This window comes from Cervus canadensis, chromosome 25, assembly GCF_019320065.1.
Source record: "Cervus canadensis isolate Bull #8, Minnesota chromosome 25, ASM1932006v1, whole genome shotgun sequence".
In the NCBI taxonomy this organism is placed as follows: domain Eukaryota; kingdom Metazoa; phylum Chordata; class Mammalia; order Artiodactyla; family Cervidae; genus Cervus; species Cervus canadensis.
This window is the reverse complement of record NC_057410.1, coordinates 20,726,654-20,750,458: the sequence shown is the minus strand read 5'-3', so window position 1 is coordinate 20,750,458 and position 23,805 is coordinate 20,726,654. Positions and strand designations below refer to the sequence as shown.

Genomic DNA, 23,805 nt, shown 5'->3' with positions numbered 1-23,805 from the left:
TGCAGGAGACCTGTGTTCAATCCCTGGGTCAGGAAGATCCACTGGAGCAGGGAATGGCTACCCACTCCAATCTTCTTCCCTGGAGAATTCCATGGACAGAAGAGCCTGACAGGCTACAATCCATGGGGTCACAAAGAGCTGGACATGACTGAGCGACTAACACCTGTCTCCTGTCATGGGTATAGTAAGGCTGATAATAACAATAGTGATTTATTTAGGTTTGGTTCCTTGGCATGGGTAGTAATACTGAGTATTTTAAGTATTAAAGAAAGGAAAAATCAAATATGCTGAATTCATTTGATAAGATTTAATTTTATTATTTCTATAAAGCATAGGATCAGGAGGAAATGCAAAAGAAGGAGGGATGCCTTATCTATAGAGATTAAGGGATAGAGTACATAATTCTCTTACCAATGATTTATGAAAGTGTAGGTACTGTGAAAAATCTGGGGGCTTTTTGTTCTGGTTGTTGACGACATTTAATACACAAAGAGATATAAAGGGATACTTTTATTGTATGTCATCTGCTAGTCTGCATGACTCGATATTATTTGTATTCTAAGATGACAGTATTGACAAATGTGCCCTTAAGTTTGAAATTTCTGAAAAACACTTTGGTGACTTTTGTGATTTCTAATCTGCTGTCACAAAGTGCTGGTAATTTTCTCTGTCCATATATTGTGGAGTGTATTGCTCCTCTGATGAAGAATCCTCATTTTAGAGATGAGAAAATTGAGAGTCAGAGACTGAGCAGTGTAACATACTGCTTAAAAGCCTGGACTCTAGAACAAGGGGCTTCCCTGGTGGCTCAGATGGTGAAGCATCTGCCTACAATGTGGGAGACCCGGCTTTAATCCCTGGGTCAGGAAGATCTCCTGGAGAAGGAAATGGCAACCCACTCCAGTATTCTTGCCTGGAAAATTCCATGGATGGAGGAGCCTGATAGGCTACAGTCCATGGGGTTGCAAAGAGTCGGACACGACTGAGTGACTTCATTTTCTTTCACTTTCTGGAACAAGACCGCCTGGTTTCAAATCCTGGCATTGCTAATTACCATCTGAGTGACTTTAATTAGTCAAGTGGATTTATTGGTAGAGTTAGAGCGCACACACACACACACACACACGTATCCATATCTATATATAAAAAGTACTTTGTAACATTGCTGGGTACATAATATGCTCCTAAGAGTATTGCTTATTATTGTTGCTATCATTTTTATTATGAGCTATGTCACCACACAGATTGTCCATGTCAGTCCTGGATCAGAGTTTTTATCTTTTGTCCATATGCTATTGCCATGACTCATATGCCCTAGAATGCTATGTTGTAATATATCCTACCTCTTTCTATAGTTCAAAGACATGCAGAAAAATGATCCGTGCTATAGCATAGAGGATTACTTGTGTGCCAGCTGGTACCTGGTACAGAAGAAACCAAGTCCAAAACTAAAGAATATTTAGTTCATATTCATTAGAATATATGTGTGTGTGTGTGTATATATATATGAATGAAGAGAGAGAGACAGAGAGAGACACATTCACATGCATACTTTTTCCCCTCATTTTTTCTCATTTCTCGTTTGTCCCTTTGTTAAACCCCATGGCATCCCTCATGCCATCTAGGCGCATGTTTCTTAGCTTTTCGTCTTGCATTGTTAACTGTATAGGTGTCTTTTCCTATACTAAATGCTGTAGCAAGTTTTCTTTTTTCACTTGTGCACGGCCCCATACCATGCCATATAGTTTGGGGTTTAATTGTGTATTTTTCTGAGTACAAGTTGCAGAAAACTCTGATGCAAATTGACTGAAAATAGAAGAGAAAATGTGTGGTATCACACAGTAAGTGCTTCACGGACAGAGCAACTCAGGAAGCAGTGTGCCAGAGTCTCCCCTCTGCTTCTCTTTGCTGCTTTTTTCCTACCCTCCTTTGTTTACTGGTTTGGTCTTCAAGATGATAGCAACATAATTATAACAATTCCAGGCATTACATTTAGATAAAGTGCATCCAGAGGAATAAAGGAAACATCAGCTGGTCTGTATCTCTATAGCATTTTTAAGGGCAAGAAAATCTTGCCCAAATGTCTTCTCACATATTTCCTCATTTCTCATTGGCCAGCTTTGTGTTACATCTCATAATTTATCTTATCATTGGCAAGGGCAATTGGCTTACCATGTTTGGCGAAGAATAATAACTTAGGTGGAAGAGAGGATGGAAAATTGTTTTCTGTAAGGGGCCAGATAGTAAATATTTTTGTTTTGCAGGTCATGTGTAATCTTTGGCAGCCATTGAACTCTATCTCTGCATCTAAACAGTATGCAAATGAACCACAATGGGTATATTCCAATACAGCCATGTTTATTGACATTGGAATTTGAATGTCATATAATTTTCACATCATTAAATATTCTTCTTTTTTATGTTTTCCTCAGCTAGTCTTATCTCCCAGGCTGTACAATATTGTACATCTATAACATATGTAATAATTGTACATCAACTATACATCAATAAAAAATAAAAAGGTGATATTGGAAAAAAATGAATGGCAGATGGATTTGAGCTACGGGACATAGTTTGTCAATACAAATCAACCCTCAGGACCACCATAAGCTATTTTGACTAAGGAAACTCTAATCTTGATATTTACACAAGTTCCATCTTGATATTTACACATGTTCTAGTAACTTCATTTTCTATACCATTTAGATATATAAAGAATATTCGTTTTTCTTTTCTGAATCCAATTTTGGGGGAAAAACTCCATAGGATTTTTTTTTAAATTATCTTTGTTTTGAGAGTTTTTTTTTAATTGAAGTATAGTTGATTTACAATGTTTTAGGTATATGGAAAAGTGATTGAGTTATGTGTGTGTATATATATATTATATATATACACACTTTTTCATTATAGGTTGTTACAAGATACATAATATATAATTTCCTGTGCTATACAATAGGTTCTAGTTGTTTGTCTATTTATCTAATGTGACTCCACAAGATTTTTATTTATATTTTTCATCTCCTGCTTTTATAATTAAGGATACACACACATCATTGCAAATTGTGTAAGAGGCATATAGGAAAAGTATGACACTATGAGAGGCAAATCTTGGGACTTTATACAGAACTTCAGAAGGCCTTTTGTAAAAAAGGACCATTTAAAATCAGGAGGATGAGTATGCACTGTGTATGTGTGTGTGTGTGTGTGTGTGTGTTGGACACAGCAAATATTAAGACCTCTGAGCCTGAAAGAGCTTAGATTTTAAATGCTAGTTTATCGAAATCATTGTGGTCAATGAGCGGGAGACAGACGTAAGATAGCACTCTTTGATTCATTGAACAAAACGTTAAGTTCCAGGTACTTGGCTAGATGCTTGAGATATGAACATAATAATACAGTCTTTCTCAATAACTTTGCAAGTCAGTGAGGGGTGATAAATCACAGTACAATGTGCTGGATGCCATGTAGAGTTCTTTTTTTTTTTGGCCATGTAGAGTTCTGTAGAAAGTGCTGGGGACCCACTGAGGAGAGGGAAATTTCTGTCCTCTGGGGGATTCAGTGAAGCCTCCCAAAGGAAGCCATGTGTAATACATCAGAACTTTGTTTGCTGTAAGGTCTTTTTGAATACTAGCAGCTGGTTCCTTTGACTTCATTATTGAGTCCCTTAGCAGCTAGTCTATATTTTCACCTTGTTATTTGCAATTGGTCATACATTGCTTTGTATCTATTCTTTTGTCCTTTTCCCCCCTCCTTTGTATCTGGGTTTTTATTAGATTATGAGGGCCTAGAGAGTTAAGAATTCTCTCTTGACTGGATACAGAGGGAGGCTATTCAGAAATGGAGAGGAAGACTTACTTTAATAATTAAATGAAAATATGGAATTAATGAAAAGTAAAACTCATGTATAAGCAAAAGAGTAGAAGAGTGAATCTCAGTTGGCCAATACTCATTTAATGATGAAGTCAGATCAAAATTGTTATGCAGCCAGTTATATCTTAGTGCTGGATTCATGTATTTATCATAAAGAATCATTAAAGGGTAATGAAAAGTATGTGCAAAAAGCAATTACAGCAAAAGAGGTGATTTGGAATTAAAATAACACTAACAGTATCCTAAAAAATGTCTTGCATGAAAATTGGAAAGGAATATAGAAGGAGTGGTCAAACAATTACCGTCTGTCTATTAAAGAGGCATAATTTTGCCAAGAAAAGAACAAACAGGTGTTTAGTTATTGCAATGAATTGTTGATTGTGAGCTAAACGTATGCTGGTTGACTCTCTTTGATTGCCCCAATTATTATAATGGCCACTATTGCTGTATTCTGAGCAATTATGCATGGCCAGGAAAATGGATATTTAAACAGCTACATGTGAGAAACTTAGAGTAAAATAAAATACTTAAAAAATGGCATACTTAATACTACACAAAGCAACTGCACTCTGAAATGCTGGAAAAGAAGTAATTTTAGTAGCATACAGGCTATGAAGAATTTTTCATGCTTTTTACAGAATAAGTAAAAATATTATTAGCTCTAAATATTTTGAGAGATGTTTGGATAACTGAAAAATAATCCTAAAATTTTAGGTAATTAATTACAACGTTAAAAATAAAGCACAACAACAAATCTGATCAATGAGTAGATAGATATGATAAAATTTACATTATGATAGTAATTTCATTACATACATTCATAAAATAAATTAGGGAAAGTATTTTTTTTTATTTTAAATAAAAAACATGCTTGCATAGATAAATTTGTAGGCAGTATTATACTTTATACTACTTTCTTTTTAACTTCATGTCACATTCTCTGAATTATGGTGGGAGACTAAGTATAAATTTGACTTTTGCTTAGTCTATAACCAATTTTTATATAAATTATAATTTTCAAATATCATTTGAAAAATATTATCAGTAGGGATAATTAGTTTAAAAGTTTAGGTTGTTTAATGACAGCTCTTCTGGACTAATTTCTGGGAGTAGACTTTTGGGAGTGACTTTAGTTCTGGTCTTTCTTTGCTTACTCTTGAATTTGTCAGCCCCATGCTAGCAAAAACTGACTTTAATTAAGAAAGTACCTGGTAAGATTCCAAAATTTACTTCTGTTTTCACTCATGCTTTTTAAAAACTGGGCTGACCCTATATGTTTAATATTAAACACTATTTAAAATATCTGCTTTGCACTTTGAACCTTTACAACCTTAGTTTTTGCCTTGGTTGCCTCCAAGTTTTGACTGATTGAATAAAGCTGTAACATTCATCTGCGTGCATGTTTTTCTTTGAACATTAGTTTTCAACTACTTTGGATAAATATCAAGGAGAGCAGTTGCTGAATCCCATGGTAAGAGTTTGTTTAGTTTTACAAGAAACTACTAAACTGTCTTCCAATAACATTTTGCATTCCTGTTACCAGTATATGAGAGTTCTTTCTCTATAACCTCTCCACATTATCAGTGTTCTGGATCTGGGCCATTCTAATAAGCGTACAGTGGTATCTCATTGTTTTAATTTGCTTTTCCCTAATAACATATGATTTGAAGCATCTTCTCAGGTATTTATTTGACATCTACATATCTTCTTTTTTTTTTTTCTACCTATCTTCTTTAATGAAGTGTCTGTTCAGGTTGTTGGCCCATTTTTAAATCAGATTGTTTTGTTGTTGAGATTTATGAGTTCTTTGTATATTTTGGATAATAATCTTTTATCAAGATTGATCTTTTGCAAATAAATTCTCCAAATCTGTGGCTTATCTTGTAATTCTCTTGACATTTTCATTTGCAGAGTGAAAGTTTTAAATTTTAATAAAGCCTAGCTGTCAATCATTTCTTTCATAAATCTTTGGTGTTTTATCTAAAAAAGCATCACCATACCCAAGGTCATCAGGGTTTCTCCTTTGTTGTTTTAAAGGAGTTTTACAGTTTTGTGTTTTGCATTTAGTTCTGTGATCCATTTTGTATTGATTTTTCTAACAGATTGAGATTTTTTACACATCCAGTTGTTCCAGCAGCGTTCATTAAAGAGACTGTCTTTGATTCATTCTATTGTCTTTGCTCCTTTTTCAAAGATCGAGTGACTGTATTTATGGGGAGTCTCTTTCTGGGCTCTCTGTTCTGTTTCATTGATCTATTTGTCTATTCTTGTGGCCAGTATCACATTCTCTTAATTATTGTAGCTTAATGGTAAATTTTGAAGTTGGGTAGAATCAGTCTTCTAACTTTATTCTCCTTCCAAACCATGTCCACTGTCTTCTCAATAGCAACAGTCAAACCCAAAAGGTAATGAAATGATATTTGCAATATATAGAAGGAAAAGGGTTCCTGACTTGGAATTCTATTCTTAATTAGAATGATTTCATGAATGAAGTAAAAATCTTTCAGAAATAAAAAAAGCTGAAAAAATGAAGTACATAGTGAGTAAATCTAAATAAATAGTGATAAAATAATACAACGATTATCATCATAATAGGTCTTATTTAAGAATATATAGAATTTTTAAAGTACAGCAATAACATTATAGTATAACAGAGAGTAAAATGTGCTAAAATGTGTTACTAAGTGAGTGAAAGGGAAAATACAATGAAAAAAATCAATGTAAAATAATTTATAAAACAGGGCAAAAAAGAAACAGCATAGGCAGAGAAAAAAGCACAAAATAAAACAGTAGATTTAAAAATTAATTGCATTAAATGTAAATGGGCTAAATAACCCAGTTTAAAAAGATATTTTGAAACTGAATTAATGAAATCCAGCTCTCTACTGTTTAAAAGATGCACATCTAAATCATAAGGATGCAGAAAGGGTAAAAGTGAAAGAATAGTAAAAGATAGCCCATGGAAAAGAAGCCTAGTTTCTCCTGATTAATATCTGACAACATGACTTTAAGGCAAAGATTACCACCAGAGTTACTTCATAATAATAACATTGCAAATCACAGGGAAGACATAGCAATTTAAATTAGTATATACCTAATAATGTGGTGGTGGTAGTGGTTTAGTCGCTCAATCGTGACTGATTCTTGGGACCCCATGAACTATAGCTCACCAGGCTCCTCTGTCCATGGAATTTCATATAGCCTCAATATATATGAAACAAAATTGACAGAACTACATGGAGCAATAGATGAATTCACAGTCAGAGTATTAAATTTCAGGAATTGACAGAATACAAGTATACAAAAAAAAAATCATTAAAAATATAGAGCACTTGAATGTGATTAACAATTCACACCTAATGACCCTGTATATAGAACATTATGTTCCCAAAGTGCACTTTATGTATTCTTTTATGTATCCAAGCAACATTTACAAATATTGATTATGTACTGTATGATAAAGCTCAACTCAATAAATTTCAAAAAATTAGATTATATGGGACATACTCTCTGACCACAATGCAAGTAAGCTAGAAATCAATAACAATAGGTACATAAAAAATTCTGTGCTAGAATTCCTTATTTCTCCAGTAAGCCATGCTAATTTCTCCCTCTGCCTGGAACCTTTTTCTTGTCATTTTCCCCTACCTTAGCTCCTCTTAGCTTTTGGTCTCAGCGAACATTTCATCACCCCAGAGAGGTATTCCCTGATCAACCCAAAGTATTCCATAGTATTCCCTAACCAAATCCAAAATAGCTTACTAGTTATTTAGTACCTGATTCTTGTTTGTTTTCTTTACTTAGTGTTAACCTGCAATGATTGCACATTTGCCTGATTAGTTCTCAAATCGTCCTCTATATTGCATACTTTGTGAGGGCAAAGTCCAAATCTTCCTGTTCACATCTGTGTTCCTGGCGCTGGGCAGTGTCTGGTGTATAGTGGCCACTAGTGAGGGGATGAGAATTAATGTTTCCATAATGTTCTTCTTAATCAATGAGGTGAGGAGATGTGCACCAGTACAGATGATAGTATCTTCAAAGGCATGAAAAATTGTGGGAAGTCCTTTCACTTCTTAATTCCAGAGGCTTTGGGGGAATGTAATCAAATTTTGACATATTATTATGAGAAGTGTTAAGTTTGAGGGTAATTTAATTCTTAATTTCCAGACTTAATGTGTTTAACATTTTAACCTCAATGTTTCATTTAGCATAGCTGTAGAAAATTCTACTTAATTGGCCCCCTAAGGGGGAAAATTGTCTGAAAATAGGAAACAGTGAAATATTTCAACAAATATTTTGTCCCAAAATACAAGTCCAACTGTATTTAATGAAGCTCAATCTCCAGTTTCACAGTATGCATAAATTCTTCTCTCTCTTTCTCTGTCTCCCCTGGCGTCTCCTCCCAATCCTTCTCCCTTTCCGTTGTCCTCCACTTCCATTATTTTTTTTGAAGTTATAGGTAAGTGATGTAGAAGTTAAGAAGCTACTGGAAATAGATCTTTAGGTTTTTAATGTAATGCTTAACTATAGCATAGGAATAAAATAATTTTGGCCAGATTTCCTGTAAGTCACTCTTGTATTATCTAGGATGGAGGTGCATATTAAAAGATCCCTGAATTTATGATTCACAACAGTGTCTGTCCAGTGGAATCAATTGAATGCTCTAAAAATACAGATGTCCAGGCCGCTCCTCAAGAGACTGTGATTTAGTTGGTCTGAGTGTCACACACTGGTATTTTCGACAGTCTCCCTAATTGATTCTTATGTACAAGCAGGATTAATAATCAGTGATCTACAACTTCATGTCCCAAAATGTGATCACTAGATTGGAAGCATCAGTATCACGGGGGAGCTGGTGAGACATGCCAAATCTCAGCCCCACTCCAGATCTACCTAATTAGGATCTTCATTTATATAATATCTCTAGGTGATTTGAGAAAGCCTCATCTGTGATTTTCATTGGTGCTGTAAAAAAAATGTTAAATATCAATGGCACTTGAAGCTAAGTCTATGCACTTATGCTGCCATGACAGCATAAGTTAGATTTGCATGCTAACCAGGAGGTAGATTTTTTTCCTTAAACCTGTTTATGGCAACTGTATTTGTATGGTAAGTCTCATATTATGGAAATACTATAAATAAATATACATGCACAATATGCAAATCAATGAAATATGAATGTGAAACAAATTCCTTTTCTTTTAATAAAAATTGACTGTTTTGGAAAAAGATGGTAAACTCAAACTGCTAAAAAATATACTCCTGAATTACATATCAGTAAGACAGCTGTAAAATACAAAAGAAAACATAAGAATAATCCCTCTTCAGGTTGCCTTATGAGTATCTATCTTGTTACCCTTAAAGCAATCAAAAACTTAGAAATTGTAGGCAACACATTATAAATTTTATTTATATAATCAAGATTACAGTGAAGCACAATCAATGAATCTATACTGAAGAAAAAGTGTTCAACTTCAAAACACTGAATGCATGAGGGTGTGTTTTTAATTAAAATGTTTAAGGTACTTATTTATTGTGGTCTCTGATTTCTCACTTTAACTGATTTTTTTCAAATAGTGGACCAAATATCTATCCAGATAACGTGCAATAAATGGTCTTCTACTGAATATCTATGTGACTGTCTCTGTTTGAATGTTAATTGTATTTTTCTTTTTCTATTCCTCTGCAGAATAAAGTAGTTTTCAAGCTTAGCTATATATGTGGACAGCTTTTAAAAAATAAAGAAACCCAGGTCCAACCTTCTGAGATTCTTATTACTATGCAGCTGGGTATAGAGTTTTAAATGTTCTTCAAGTGATTTTAATATGTATCCAATTGAGAACTGTTGGCCCAGTAGATTTGGACCGTATAAATTGGTTATAGTCAACTGTTCATAAATCAATTCCAGCTTACAAATCCAGGTCCTTAGTATATTATTATGATTATTATTCTCTTCTGGTCTCTGACGGTAACATGAGTACTCTTTGTCTGATATAAATCAGATTAAAGTGATTTTCCTGCAGTGGTCATTTTCAAATGTTCCTCCTCTGGAAACCATTTTCAGTTTCACTCTTAAAAGATGCTTTTCTTCCTCTGAGTTGTGTGAAGTTCCTTGCGTGTATGCTCCTCTGTTCTGCATGCTAGGCTGCATGCTTCTTGAAGGCAGGAAGGCACTGTCAAAGAACAGCGCCTGGCAGACAGGAGGCTATCATAAATGCATCTTATTTCCAGGTGTTGCCACTCTTGCTGCAAGTTTTTATGAAGTTATTTTGCTTCTCCTGTTTAACCTGTTGTTGCTTTCTGCTTTCCTCCCTCCTGCTCCATCTCACTTTATAGTTCTTCCGACCCCTGCTGCTTCCTCTCCTCTCTCCTCCCTCCTCATCGTGGTGGCCCTCTGTATATCTTATTCTACACAGATCCAGCTCCCCTTAACCTTCTGCTTCTTCCCTTCCTTTGGCTCATATGCTCTGTATAATAGAATGTGTTATTAATATACCCCTCAAGTAACAGCAGTTAAAATATGTCCCCCCAAGAAAACTATCCTCCCAACTCCCCACCATCTTTCTTCTTTGTTTTGCCAGTACGCATAGGCCTTAAAATTGCAAAGTCAGTCAGGGTGTTTGCTTGTGATCCTCTGGTGAGCTCTAATGTGTGGTTTATAATGAAAAGAATCATGCTTTACAATTTACAAAGTATTCAATATCTTTGTCTATATAATAATGAAACAACATATGTTAAAAGGTGCAGGTCATTTTGGAAGTATGTTCCTCAAAGTTAAACTAAAGATTAAGTGTTTAAATTTTGACTGAGGTCACTGGATTCTTAGTGGTAAGAAAAGATACCCAGAAGTATTTCCAGATGAATTCTAGTCCTGACTTTGAAACTGGAAGATTCAAATATGAACTTTTCCTTATTGTATTATGTATTATGTTTTCTTTGTAAAAGCTGTTACCTCATGTACGTTCATGTTGTCACTTTAATAGTATTCATGTATTAACATGAATATGTTTTTCTCCAAATCTTTACCTTCATTCATCAAACCTATTTTTGTTGTCTCTAGGAGAGTAGGTGAATTGATTACATTGTCTTTTTAAAAAGAATCCATTCTATGGTATATAAGGTTGGATCAAGAAAAGGTCAGGGATGGAAAGGGAGCTAAATGAAAAGAATTTCAGGACTTATCATAGTTACAATTTAGTTGTGTAGAATTAAATTAAGGACAAAGGTACTGAATTCTTCTTTCCAGCTATAGGCTTGGCGTTTTTTGCTATGATCTTCTAAATGTCCAGTTCTTGCTTTCCCAGTATCTGGCCTTTTAAACCAAAGGTTGGTCTGGTCAGGGTGTTAGGATTTTTGCTTCTGTTCTATTTTGGAAGTTATTTTTATCCTCCTTTGTCTCTTCACCCCTCACTACTGCTAGATTTGTGGTGTTTCAGAGCCTGTTCTCTTTTTGGAAGAATTGGCTACTGACCTAAATTAAGGCCCCCTACGAGAAGTACTCTTTGGTCCTGTAGAAGCCCAAGGATGTGAAATATATAGGCTAAGAAAGGAGGTTGGCACATCCACTCTCACGCTCTCATTTCCTAAACCCTAATATTAGTTTTGCAAACAACTAAATTCCCAAACAATTAATGAGATTTAGTTAAAGGAAGTAATCATGTATAATTAATGAATTTGTAAATTATTTAAACAGTCTGAAATTCTGATCATTTAAACTGCATTGACTCATAAAATTTGGTTTTATGGAGAGGAAGGAAGAAGTTTTATCATCAAATTATTCAAGCAGACTTGCATCGTGTATGTTGCCTTGTATTATTCATACTGCCTGACAGCGGCCAGCCACTTCTTCAGTAACTGATAGACAAATCTGTTCCCATTTCAAGTATTCCATCCTTGCTCCAGTGGAACATAAGCCACCATTTTACAGAAAAAGCAAAATATTTCTGTGAGACCCAATTTATAGAACTTTTACTAGAAGAGGCAAAATTAAAGGATAAGGCCAAATATAAAGGGGCCCATGAAGATCAGAGAGGACCAATTTTCTTGTTTTCAGACTTTTCATCTAATAAGAAGCTGGAAGAACCACTTACAAAAAAATCAAAACTTTTAGAGTTTATTATCCAAGGCCAGTGCTAGGTGCCAAAGATAAATTAAGACACTGTCTCCCTGTCTCATGTAGATAAGATAAAAAGTGTACAACTAACTAGAGGAAAGGAAAAATGGGTTCAGTGCCATAAAAGAGATTTAAGCACCATAGAAGAGGGAAAATTAATTTAAAGCACCTAGTGCTCAAAACTTGTATTATAACCATATTGTTAAAAACTGACTCCAAGTGAATCCAGATTTCAGAAAAGACTCTGGGCTGGATAAATGCAGCATGGGCTGATTAGGATCTTTTAAGAATATTGAAACACTCTCAGATATTTTTGTTTGACTCCACACAGTCTTAGCCTGTTTTAAGAATACATTTATTGTGTATTTTTTTTAAAGTTCTAATGAAAATGTGAATATACATAGTTACATTTAATGAGATATTTTCTCATCCATCCATTTTGATTTATATATTGCCTACACATAACTATCGTGTTGACTCAAAATGAAGTAACTGCCGTTGTACATGGGATTTTTAAGACCCCTCCCAGAGGAAATCAAGATTTCAAAAAACACCATATGACAGCCACTAGTTTATACAACTATGTCCTTCAGGGACAGCTTAAACAATCTAAAGATCACTGATACCTACTGTTTTCAAAGAGAATTTTAAATAAATCATAAGTTCCATTTCTCTTTAAGTGAATTATACTGGTTTTCTCCTTGATATCTATAACTTTTAGTTTTGTGTTGTATCATTTTTAAAGGTGTTGATCCCAATAGAGAAATTTAGAGTATACTTATGTGTTTTCAATTCAGTAATGAACAAGGAAAGCTATATATGTAGTGAGTGAGTGAGGAAATGTTTAGAAGTGAAATATGTCTTTTTGCTTTTATATTCTAAAATATTGTTAGATAGACTTGGGTAATTCTTTCTACAAAGCTTTTCAGAAGTTGATTTAAATCTCATTAGAGGGAGCTACATTTTTTATCTTTGCATTAATGACTAATAAATCATGATTTTAATGTGTAATATATGACTGAATTTTGCTGGCTTCTTTCACTTATCCATTTCTCAATCTGTTGTATAAGTTCCTTTTCACTTTTTTTACAACTGATGACTTTCAAATTTGAATCTGTAGCATTTTCTGTCTTCCTATTTCTTATTTATTGTTAAAATGGGGGTGGTGAAGTGAAAATAATTCACATTAACTGCTTTTGCAGATATTCTCTTAATTATGGTGCTAAAACTGTGTAATTAGTGACAGTTAATAGAGCTTTGGTAAAACATATATACCAAATGTTATAGCATCCTACTGAATTTCCCCAACTTCTAATTAATTTTCCTACCTATGGCTGAATAGGCTGTTAATTGGACAGCTCTGAGTGACATAAGTCACATGATGTGAATGTACCCACTCATACCAGCATATACCAGAGTCATAGTAAATTCACAGTTGACATTGGTTAATAGTAATAATAATACGAATAATAAGAGTAGCAGCAGTGGTCTGGGTTAATCTGACTTCAAGTGGGGCTCACGTGTTAATCTGAAAAGTGAGAAGGCTGTATGAATGAATGAATACCCACTCCCTAGAAACCTTGTATCTTGAAATATATATGTGTAATATACTCAGTAAATTGCTTAGATTGGATCTTTAAAGTTCACTTCAGTTCAGTCAATCAGTCATGTCCGACTCTTTGCGACATGATGGACTGCAGCACCTTGACCCACAGAACTTGTTCAAATTCATGTCCATCGAGTCAGTGATGCCATCCTACCATCTCATCCTCTGTCGTCCCCTTCTCCTGCCTTCAGTCTCTCCCAGTGTCAGGGTCTTTTCGAATGAGTCAGTTCTTCTCATCAGGTGGCCAAATATAGGAGTTTCTGCTCCAGTATAGTCCTTCCAATGAATATTCAGGACTGATTTCCTTTAGGATTGACTGGTTGGATCTCCTTGCAGTCCAAGGGACTCTCAAGAGTCTTCTCCAACACCACAGTTCAAAAGCATCAATTCTTCGGTGCTCAGTTTTCTTTGTAGTCCAACTCTCACATCAATACATGACTACTGGAAAAACCATAGTTTTGTGACGGACCTTTGTCAGCAAAGTTATGTCTTTCTTTTTAAATATGCTGTCTAGGTTGGTCATTACTTTTCTTCCAGGGAGTAAGTGTCTTTAAATTCCATGGCTGCAATCACCATCTGCAGTGATTTTGGAGCCCAGGAAAATGAAGTCTGTGACTCTTTCCATTGTTTCCCCATCTATTTGCCATGAAGTGATGGGACCAGATGCCATGATCTTCTTGAATTTTGAGCATTACTTTGCTAGCATATGAGATGAATGCAATTGTGCAGTACTTAGAACATTCTTGGGCATTGCCTTTCTTTGGGATTGGAATGGGAACTGACCTTTTCCAGTTCTGTGGCCACTGCTGAATTTTCAAATTTGCTGGTGTATTGAGCTCAGCACTTTCACAGCATCATCTTTCAGGGTTTGAAATATCTCAGCTGGAATTCCATCACCTCCACTAGTTTTGTTCATAGTGATGCTTCCTAAAGCCCACTTGACTTCACACTCCAGGTTGTCTGGCTCTAGATGAGTGATCACAACAAATGTTTATCTGGGTAATTAAGATCTTTTTTGTACAGTTCTTCTATGTATTCTTGCCATCTTTTCTTAATATCTTCTGCTTCTGATAGGTCCATACCGTTTCTATCCTTTATTGAGCCCATGCATGCATGAAATGTTCCCTTGATATCTCTAATTTCCTTGAAGAGATCTCTAGTCTTTCCCAGTCTATTGTTTTCCTCTATTTTTTTTTTTTTTGCATTGATCACTTTCTTATCAATTGATCACTTTCTTATTATTGATCGCTTTCTTATCTCTCCTTGTTATTCTTTGGAACTCTGCGTTCAGATGGGTATATCTTTCCTTTTCTCCTCTGCCTTTCACTTCTCTTCATTTCACAGCTATTTGTAAGGCCTCCCCAGACAACCATTTTGCCTTTTTGCGTTTCTTTTTCTTGGGGAAGATTTTGATCACTGCCGCCTACAAAATGTTATGAACCTCCTTCCACAGTTTTTCAGGCGCTCTGTCTATCAGATCTAATGCTCAAAATTCTCCAAGCAAGGCTTCAACAGTATGTGATCTGAGAACTTCTAGATGTTCAAGCTGGATTTAGAAAAGGCAGAGGAACCGAGATCAAATTGCCAACATCCGTTGGATCATCAAAACAGCAAGAGTTCCAGAACTCTACTTCTGCTTCATTGACTACATCAAAGCCTTTGTGTGGATCACAAAAAACTGCAAAATTCTGAAAAAGATGGGAATACCAGACCACCTTTCTAAGAAATCTGTATGCAGGTCAAGAAGCAACAGTTAGAAACGGACATGGAACAACTGATTGGTTCCAAATTGGGAAAGGAGTACGTCAAGGATGTGTATTGTCACCCTGCTTATTTAACTTATATGCAGAGTACATCCTGCAAAATGCTAGGCTGGATGTAGCACAAGCTGGAATCAAGATTGTTGGGAGATATGTCAATGACCTCAGATATGCAGATGACACCACCCTTATAGCAGAAAGCCAAGAACTGAAGAGCCCCTTGATGAAAGTGAAAGAGGAGAGTGAAAAAGCTGGCTTAACACTCAGCATTCAATAACTCAAAATCATGGCATGCAGTCCCATTACTTCATGGTAAATTGATGGGGAAACAATTTAAACTGTGACACACTTTATTTTCTTGGGCTCCAAATTCATTGCAGATGATGACTGCAGCCATGGAATTTAAAGACACTTGCTCCTTGGAAGAAAAGCTTCGTAGACAGCATATTAAAAAGCAGAGACATAACTTTGCTGACAAAGGTCCATCTAGTCAAAGCTATGGTTATTCCAGTAGTCATGTATGGATGTGAGAGTTAGACCATAAATAAAGCTGAGCACTGAAGAATTTATGCTTTTGAAGTGTGGTGTTGGAGAAGACTCTTGAGAGTCCCTTGGACAGCAAGGAGGTCAAACCAGTCAATCCAAAAGGAAATCAGTCCTGAATATTCATTGGAAGGACTGATGCTGCAGCCAAAACTCCAATACTTGGTCACTGATGCAAAAAACTGGCTCATTAAAAAGACCCTGATGTTGAGAAATATTGAAGGCAAGAGGAGAAAGGGACGACAGAGGATGAGATGGTGGGATGGCATCACAGACTCAATGGACATGAGTTTGAGCAATCTCTGGGAGTTGGTGATGGACAGGGAAGCCTGGCATGCTGCAGTCCATGGGTTCACAAAGAGCTGGACACAACTGAGCAACTGAACTGAACTGAAATTGAAGTAGGGAAAACATTAGAGCATTCAGATCTTTGAAAATTCAGTCTAATTAGCACAATTCTGCTGTAAAATGGTAAATGATTTGGACATATGAATCCAGAGTTATGTCACAAGAAACTTAATGTTTTGTATACACACACACACACATACACACAGACACACACACACACATCCCATAACTAGGAAAGAAATGAAGCCTCTGACTATGAACATGTGAAGGCAATCATATTAAAGAAGAAACGAATACAGCAAAATGATTATTCCTTTGTTGGTTTGTTGAGGAGGTTTTTTACTTTGCACTCTGCTGGTAATGGGTGAGAAGAGAGGTGCAGTTCAATTGGGGAATTCTAGAGACTATTGCAGGCAGTGTGGTAGCCACAGTGACCATTCTTATTTATGAGGTTTTGTCCCTGTCACCTGCTGGGACTGGCGTTGGTTAAAATTGGAGCATGAACCTGATCTGCTTTCTTTCCTCTATTTTAGCACTTGAACAGCCCAGTCTCTTCATTTTGCCTTCTCCTTGCCTATGGATCTCATTTTGATAAACGTCTGGATTTTTCTTTAAAATAGATCTGTATTTTTCTTAACGTCTCAATTTTCCCTCTTCAAATTTTATTTGCACTGGGCTCCATGCTCTCATGCTCATCCAAGCAGCCTATCTTTGCAAACCATTTCTCTTCATGTTCTAAACTGCATTGCTGTGATAGCCAGCAGTGCTGGGGTCTGGTGATTTCTTCCTGGGAAACCCACGCTCTCAGTTCCGTCTGCCTCCTTCTCTGCTCTGCTCTGAGTCCTATAAGCTAGACTTCTGCAGACCACATTACCGTGGTCTCCTTGCCAGCAGGAAATTGGAAGGCCAGAGGAGAGAGTATGTTGTGTTTGTTCTCTACACCTTCTCTGCACCAGGCTCGGTTTCTGGGGGTACCTGTGTCTTTGATGATTTCAGCTCCCACTGGACTGCCTCTCACTTCATAACTCTGGCTCACCCTTGGGTCCCAGTAGAACCATTTCCTCTCCTTGTTCCTTAGCCCTGGGATGATGCTGACTTGTCTTGTTGCCAGGGTTTGGCAACTTCTACAGCCCTTATTTTTTTGCTCAGTCTGGATCCAGTTATCCCCTCCTATTTCATCAGTGAATCTCCTGTATTACATCTCAGTCATGAATGTCTCAATTATAGCACTTGAGCTTGGTTTTCACTATAGTTATTTGTGCACACATCTGTCTTCTCTCCTCAGCATTAGGGCATGAATTGTGTCTCTTTCCTGTTTGAGTCCTAGTACCTAACAGACTACCTGGCATGTTAATAGGAGATCAGTACATGCTTGTTATATGTATTAATAAATTAATATGACTTTTACTCCTGCAGTCTACTCCTGTTGCCCAGAGCTATCCTAATTGTATTTTGCGGGTTCCTTGTAGTACTTCTAGGAATGATTAGGAATATATATATATTTCTGAGTTTCTTAACATTTACTGCTAAAGAGCGTAGGGAAGGCATATCCTGATGACGTTACTAGATATTTGAAGTAAACCTCAAAATTATGGAGACTCACAGCAGTTGATCAAAAATCACTCACTTTGGATTCTCTCTAAGCTAAGCTCGTCCTGTTTGTGCTCATTGCTTGAAACAGAATGAAGCAATTGTGATCTCATTCGTTTTGTTCTTCTCCCTCAGCCAAGCTCCATTTGGTGCCCTATTGTCTCACAAGTTGCCTGTTTTGAGTCTTTTGAATTAAGAGTTTAGAACAGAAGGTCCATCTGCTTTGCATGAATATTAAATTATCATAAAACTTTGTGTAAGAAGTAGCTACCCTTGTATTTTTTACAGCATTTATTTTTCCTTCTATTCTAAGAAAAACTTGGAGCATCAGTTTTTGGTTTTATTTTTTCAACATACCTTTGGATTTGAATAGGCTGCAGTTATCAAGTTGTATAATATTGACAGAATAGGCCTAGGAACCTTTGATTGGCAGGTGCTGAAGAAGTAAGATTTTATTTATTCTCCTTATTGAAAAATATGTAGTAGTTATTGATATAATTGAACACACCATATGCCAGATCTTGTTATTTTGAGGTTATACAATCTCATAAGAAAAAAAAACTTTTAAAAATTACACATTGGAGAGGCATGTTTTACAATCAATCAGATTCATTAAGTCAATGCACATGCTATTTTAATTCATAATATGATATATAGTATGCAACTGATAAATCTGTAGTTTCATTTTGAATATTCATGAGTGAGCAAGCTTCAGCCAGCTTTTAAGTAATATAATTTATGCAAGTAAGTGTATTCTCTTTCAGCAAGCTTCAAAACTTTTAAACCAATTTGCCAGTAATGTATATTATGTAGTGAAATTTGTTAATAAAAGCTAAGTAAAGAGATCAGGTGAAGGATGGCATTTTAAAATGTGTATACTCTCCATTATTTAAATGTGAATCTTTTAAATAATCAGTTAACTTTTGAGCAAAGATGGAAGTTGGGTTAAATATGAATATTTGAACAACCATATATAAATATATTCAGTATTATTAATAGAAGTATGTCTAATTTCTTTGTTATAAATTTTATAAGTAAAGTGATACTTTTAAAGATAATGGGATGTGTAAATTCTGAAGAGAGACTTTATTCTAACTCACACAATGGAATTAAAAGGAAACGTCTACACCCATTTTGTAAAATTCTTGTAGTTATAAAGGCTTCCGAGGTAGCACTCGTGATAAAGAACCTGCCTGCCAGTGCAGGTAGACATAAAGAGTCATGGATCCAATCCCTGGGTCGGAAAGTTCCCTTGGAGGAGGGAATGCCTACCCACTCCAGTATTCTTGCCTAGAAAGTCCTGTGGATGAATGAGCGTGGTGGGCTACAGCCTGTGGGGTTGCAGAGTCGGACATGACTGAAGTGACTTAGCATGTGATTGAAAATTGGATTTAGTGAACAGGGTTAACAAATTGCTTGTGTCTTTTTCTTTTTATCAGATGACCACTTCCTCTGGTCTTTTGAAGTAATTAGTTTGGGTTGATCTAGGTGTCATGAAGTTCCAAAGCATACAACATTAAGTGCCCTTTGAAAGAAAAACAGTACAAATTTGTGAAAAAAGTTGGTTCAGAGTCATAGAAGGGAGTCTAAGCCAGAGAAGGAAGCTGAAAGTAAAGCTTAATTAGCTTCAGGGTAAATCTGTTTCTATTTAGGTGATGAATCAACATAGGTGGTGCAAAATATCCATTTCAAAACAAGCAAACAGTTTCCATTAAGTACATGTGTGTATAGTAAATATTTTGAAATTTTCAATAAATTATTTCATACCTTCTATGCATTTTATTAATTAAAAATATCTTCCCCAAGTCTGAAGTTTTGTTTTAATTTTATGTAATTGTAATGCATATAAAGGGCTTCCCTGGTAGCTCAGTGGTAAAGAACCTGTTTGCAATGCAGGAGATGTGGGTTCAATCCCTGAGTCAGGAAGACTGCCTAGAGAAGGAAATGGCAACCCATTCCAGTATTCATGCCTGGGAAATCCCATAAACAGAGGAGCCTGGTGGGCTACAGTCCATGGGGTCGCAAAAGAGTCGCACACAACTTAGTGACTAAGCAGCAACAACAGCAGCGGATGCAAGGCAGGATGTGACAGTGGGTACAGTGGCGGATTAAGACCTTTCAGCATCTTAAAGAGGGAGCCCTAATCCAGGTGTACTTATCAATAACCCCAACCCATAAAACATAAAATAAGTATACATGTATGTACTGAAGGTAAAATAGTTTCTTTCTAATTTTCTGTCTTAAAATTTAAAATTCGGCAGTGGTATATAAAAAATGAACTTTTCTCATATTTGTATTGCCCCTGAATCAGTAGCTGCCTTGAGCACCTGCTTAATGTGCCCTTAAGTGCGACATCATCTAGCAGGCAAGTAACTGGCTCAGAGTCTACTTATCAGCACCCCTTTTCCAGATTTTAATTCTGACTTGCCATTACCTCTCATTCATATTGTACCTTATTTTCCTCTTTGAACTTAATGAGCATGAAAGTAACTTGGGCCTACAAGTTACTTATGCTGGATAAAATTTAGAATTATAGTTACTCAAACACCTTGAAAAATCGTAAGAACATGAAATATTGAGGCAAATGATCTGAACACCTATAAGCTATTTTTTGTAACAAAACATCAAAATATATATATATATATATATTTGTATTTTTTATTCCAAAGCCATATGCCAATTTCAAGGACGGACGTACTTTGAAGGAGAAAGAAATACAGTCTATTCCTCTTCTGGAGTATGTGTTCTCTATGAGTGCAAGGTAAGGAAATTCTTCACGTGTGTTTTAAAATTCTTTCAGTTATGTGAACATAGTAAATGTCTCTTTAAAAATTTCACTCCTGTAATACTTTTAAGACTTCTTAGGCAAGGAGAAAATTTTTTAAAATTTAAGGTATTAATTGTAGCTCAACTGTACAGAAAATTCTAATTGTTTTTGCAATCATATAAATTAGTGATTGTAAAATAAATATTTTTTATTTTATTTTATTGTAAAATAAAATATTTTCCCAACAAATAAAAGCCCTGTTTTGTCAAATCAAAGTTTTATGAAGTTGTCTTATGTTTTCAGCTCCTTGTTTGCTGTTTTGAAGAAAATGTAGATAAATGTAGACTCAGCCTGTTGTCATTTTGGTTTTGACTCATGTGACAAATATCACTCAGTCTAATTAAAAACAAAAGGCAATTTGCCTAATAAAAATTAGCTATTGGATGGAGATGAGACTAATATTGATCTTAATTTCTTTGAGAGGAATATTTTAATTGATTTGAAGGAAAATGCTTTATAGGTGTACTACCACGGTCTCTTGAAATATGCTTCTGAAGCAAACGTGATTCATTTTAACTCTGCTTCTTGACCTAATTGAAAAAGTAAATATGTTTCATAACACTGTTCACATATAACTTTTGTAAACTATCATTTTGTATTCCTTTACCATAATGTTGTATTTCAAGCCATATTATATATAAAGGAAACTGTCTACATATAAAGTTTCTGCTTTAGGGTTCATTTATATTTGATCACTAATTTTCTTCTTAAATGCCTCCTGTACTTGGTTTTGGGGGATGATTTAGTATGTTTAGATTATGTAGAAAATTAAGTGATTTACTCTGCTGGCAATACACTGAGAGAATTCATTTGATTAAATGTTGGTGAAAGAAAATTGTCAGAATTTTGCCAAGATAAATTGAATCTGAAAAAAGCCAGCTGTATACCTCAAGCATCTTAAATTGGAAGACTATGGGGATAAGCATGGAGGAGACATAAAATAGCAAAACTGTGACAGATCTGATATCCAGAATGTGAAAGCTCTGATTTGTTCTTGTTCATTATAAGGTATTCTGGCTGCTCCTTTTGGCTCTAAACGAGCTCTCTCCTGTTGTAGGTTAGTTACCATCTTACAGATAAGGGAACTGGGGCATGGGAACGGAAACACAACTGCTGAAGCTAAATTTCAAGTTTGGGTTTTCTCATGAGCATCTCTTCACCAATGCTGTTTTGAGGATAGATTTAAGGGACTAGATCTGATAGACAGAGTTCCTGATGAACTATGGACGGAGGTTCGTGACTTGTACAGGAGACTGGGATAAAGACCATCTCTAAGAAAAAGAAATGCAAAAAGAAAAATGGCTGCCTGAGGAGGCCTTACAAATAACTGTGAAAAAAAGAGAAGTGAAAAGCAAAGGAGAAAAGGAAAGATATTCCCATTTGAATGCAGAGTTCCAAAGAATAGCCAGGAGAGATAAGAAAGCCTTCCTCAGTGATCAGTGCAAAGAAATAGAGGAAAACAATAGAATGGGAAAGACTAGAGATGTCTTCAAGAATTTTAGAGATACCAACAGAACATTGCAGGCAAAGAAAGGCTCAATAAAGCCCAGAAATGGTATGGACCTAACAGAAGCAGAAGATATTATGAAGAGGTGGCAAGAATACACAGGAGAACTGTACAAAAAAGATCTTCATGACCCAGATAATCATGACGGTGTGATCACTCAGCTAGAGCCAGACATGCTGGAATGTGAAGTGAAGTGGGCTTTAGGAAGCATCACTATGAACAAAGCTAGTGGAGGTAATGGAATTCCAGTTGAGCTATTGCAAATCCTAAAAGGTGATGCTGTGAAAGTGCTGCACTCAGTATGCCAGCAAATTTGAAAAACTCAGCAGTGGCCACAGGACTGGAAAAGGTCTGTTTTCATTCCAATCCCAAAGAAAGGCAATGCCCAAGAATGCTCAAACTACTGCACAATTGTACTCATCTCACATGCTAGTAAAGTAATGCTCAAAATTCTCCAAGCCAGGCTTCAACAGAATGTGAACCGTGAACTTCCAGATGTTCAAACTGGATTTAGAAAAGACAGAGGAACCAGAGATCAAATTGCCAACATACGTTGGTCACTGAAAAATCAAGAGTACCAGAAAGATATCTATTTCTGCTTTATTGACTACGCCAACACCTTTGACTGTGTGGATCACAATAAACTGTGGAAAATTGTGAGAGAGATGGGAATACCAGACCACCTGACCTGCCTCTTGAGAAACCTATATGCAGGTCAGGAAGCAAAAGTTAAAACTGGACATGGACTAACAGACTGGTTCCAAATAGGAAAAGGAGTACGTCAAAGCTTTATATTGTCACCCTGCCCATTTAACTTATATGCAGAGTACATCATAAGAAATGCTGAACTGGAAGAAGCACAAGCTGGAATTAAGATTGCCGGGAGAGATATCAATAGCCTCAGATATGCAAATGACACCACCCTTATGGCAGAAAGTGGAGAAGAACTAAAGAGCTTCTTGATGAATGATAAGAGAGTGAAAATGTTGGCTTAAAGCTCAACATTCAGAAAACTAAGATCATGGCATCCAGTCCCATCACTTCATGGCAAATAGATGGGGGAGTAGTGGAAACAGTGTCAGACTTTATTTTTTTGGGCCCTAAGATCACTGCAGATGGTGACTGCAGCCATGAAATTAAAAGACACTTACTCCTTGGAAGAAAAGTTTTGACCAACCTAGACAGCATATTTAAAAACAGAGACATTACTTTGCCAACAAAGGTCTGTCTAAACAAGGCTATGGTTTTTCCAGTGGTCATGTATGGATGTGAGAGTTGGACTATAAAGAAAGCTGAGCGCTGAAGAATTGATGCTTTTGAACTGTGGTGTTGGAGAAGACTCTCGAGAGTCCCTTGGACTGCAAGGAGATCCAACCAGTCCATCCTAAAGGAAATCAGTTCTGAATATTCCAATGAATATTCATTGGAAGGACTGATGTTGAAGCTGAAACTCCAACACTTGGCCACCTGATGGGAAGAACTTACTCATTTGAAAAGACCCTGATGGGAAGGGTTGAAGGTGGGAAGAGAAGGGGATAACAGAGGATAAAATGGTTGGATGGCATCACCAACTCAATGTACATGAGTTTGAGTAAACTCTGGGTGTTGGTGATGGACAGGGAGGCCTGGCGTGCTGCAGTC

At 36.0% G+C, this 23,805-nt stretch overlaps 1 protein-coding gene across 4 annotated transcripts in view; it reads left to right on the top strand.

Moving 5' to 3' along the window:
• The window catches only part of NELL2 (neural EGFL like 2), a 438,955-nt gene that overhangs the window by 195,342 nt on the left and 219,808 nt on the right, over positions 1-23,805 (top strand). For all 4 annotated transcript variants that reach the window (XM_043447184.1, XM_043447185.1, XM_043447186.1 and 1 more), the window contains one exon: positions 20,500-20,591. In XM_043447184.1, coding sequence (XP_043303119.1) covers positions 20,500-20,591 — 92 coding nt within the window. The remainder of the gene's footprint in view (positions 1-20,499; positions 20,592-23,805) is intronic.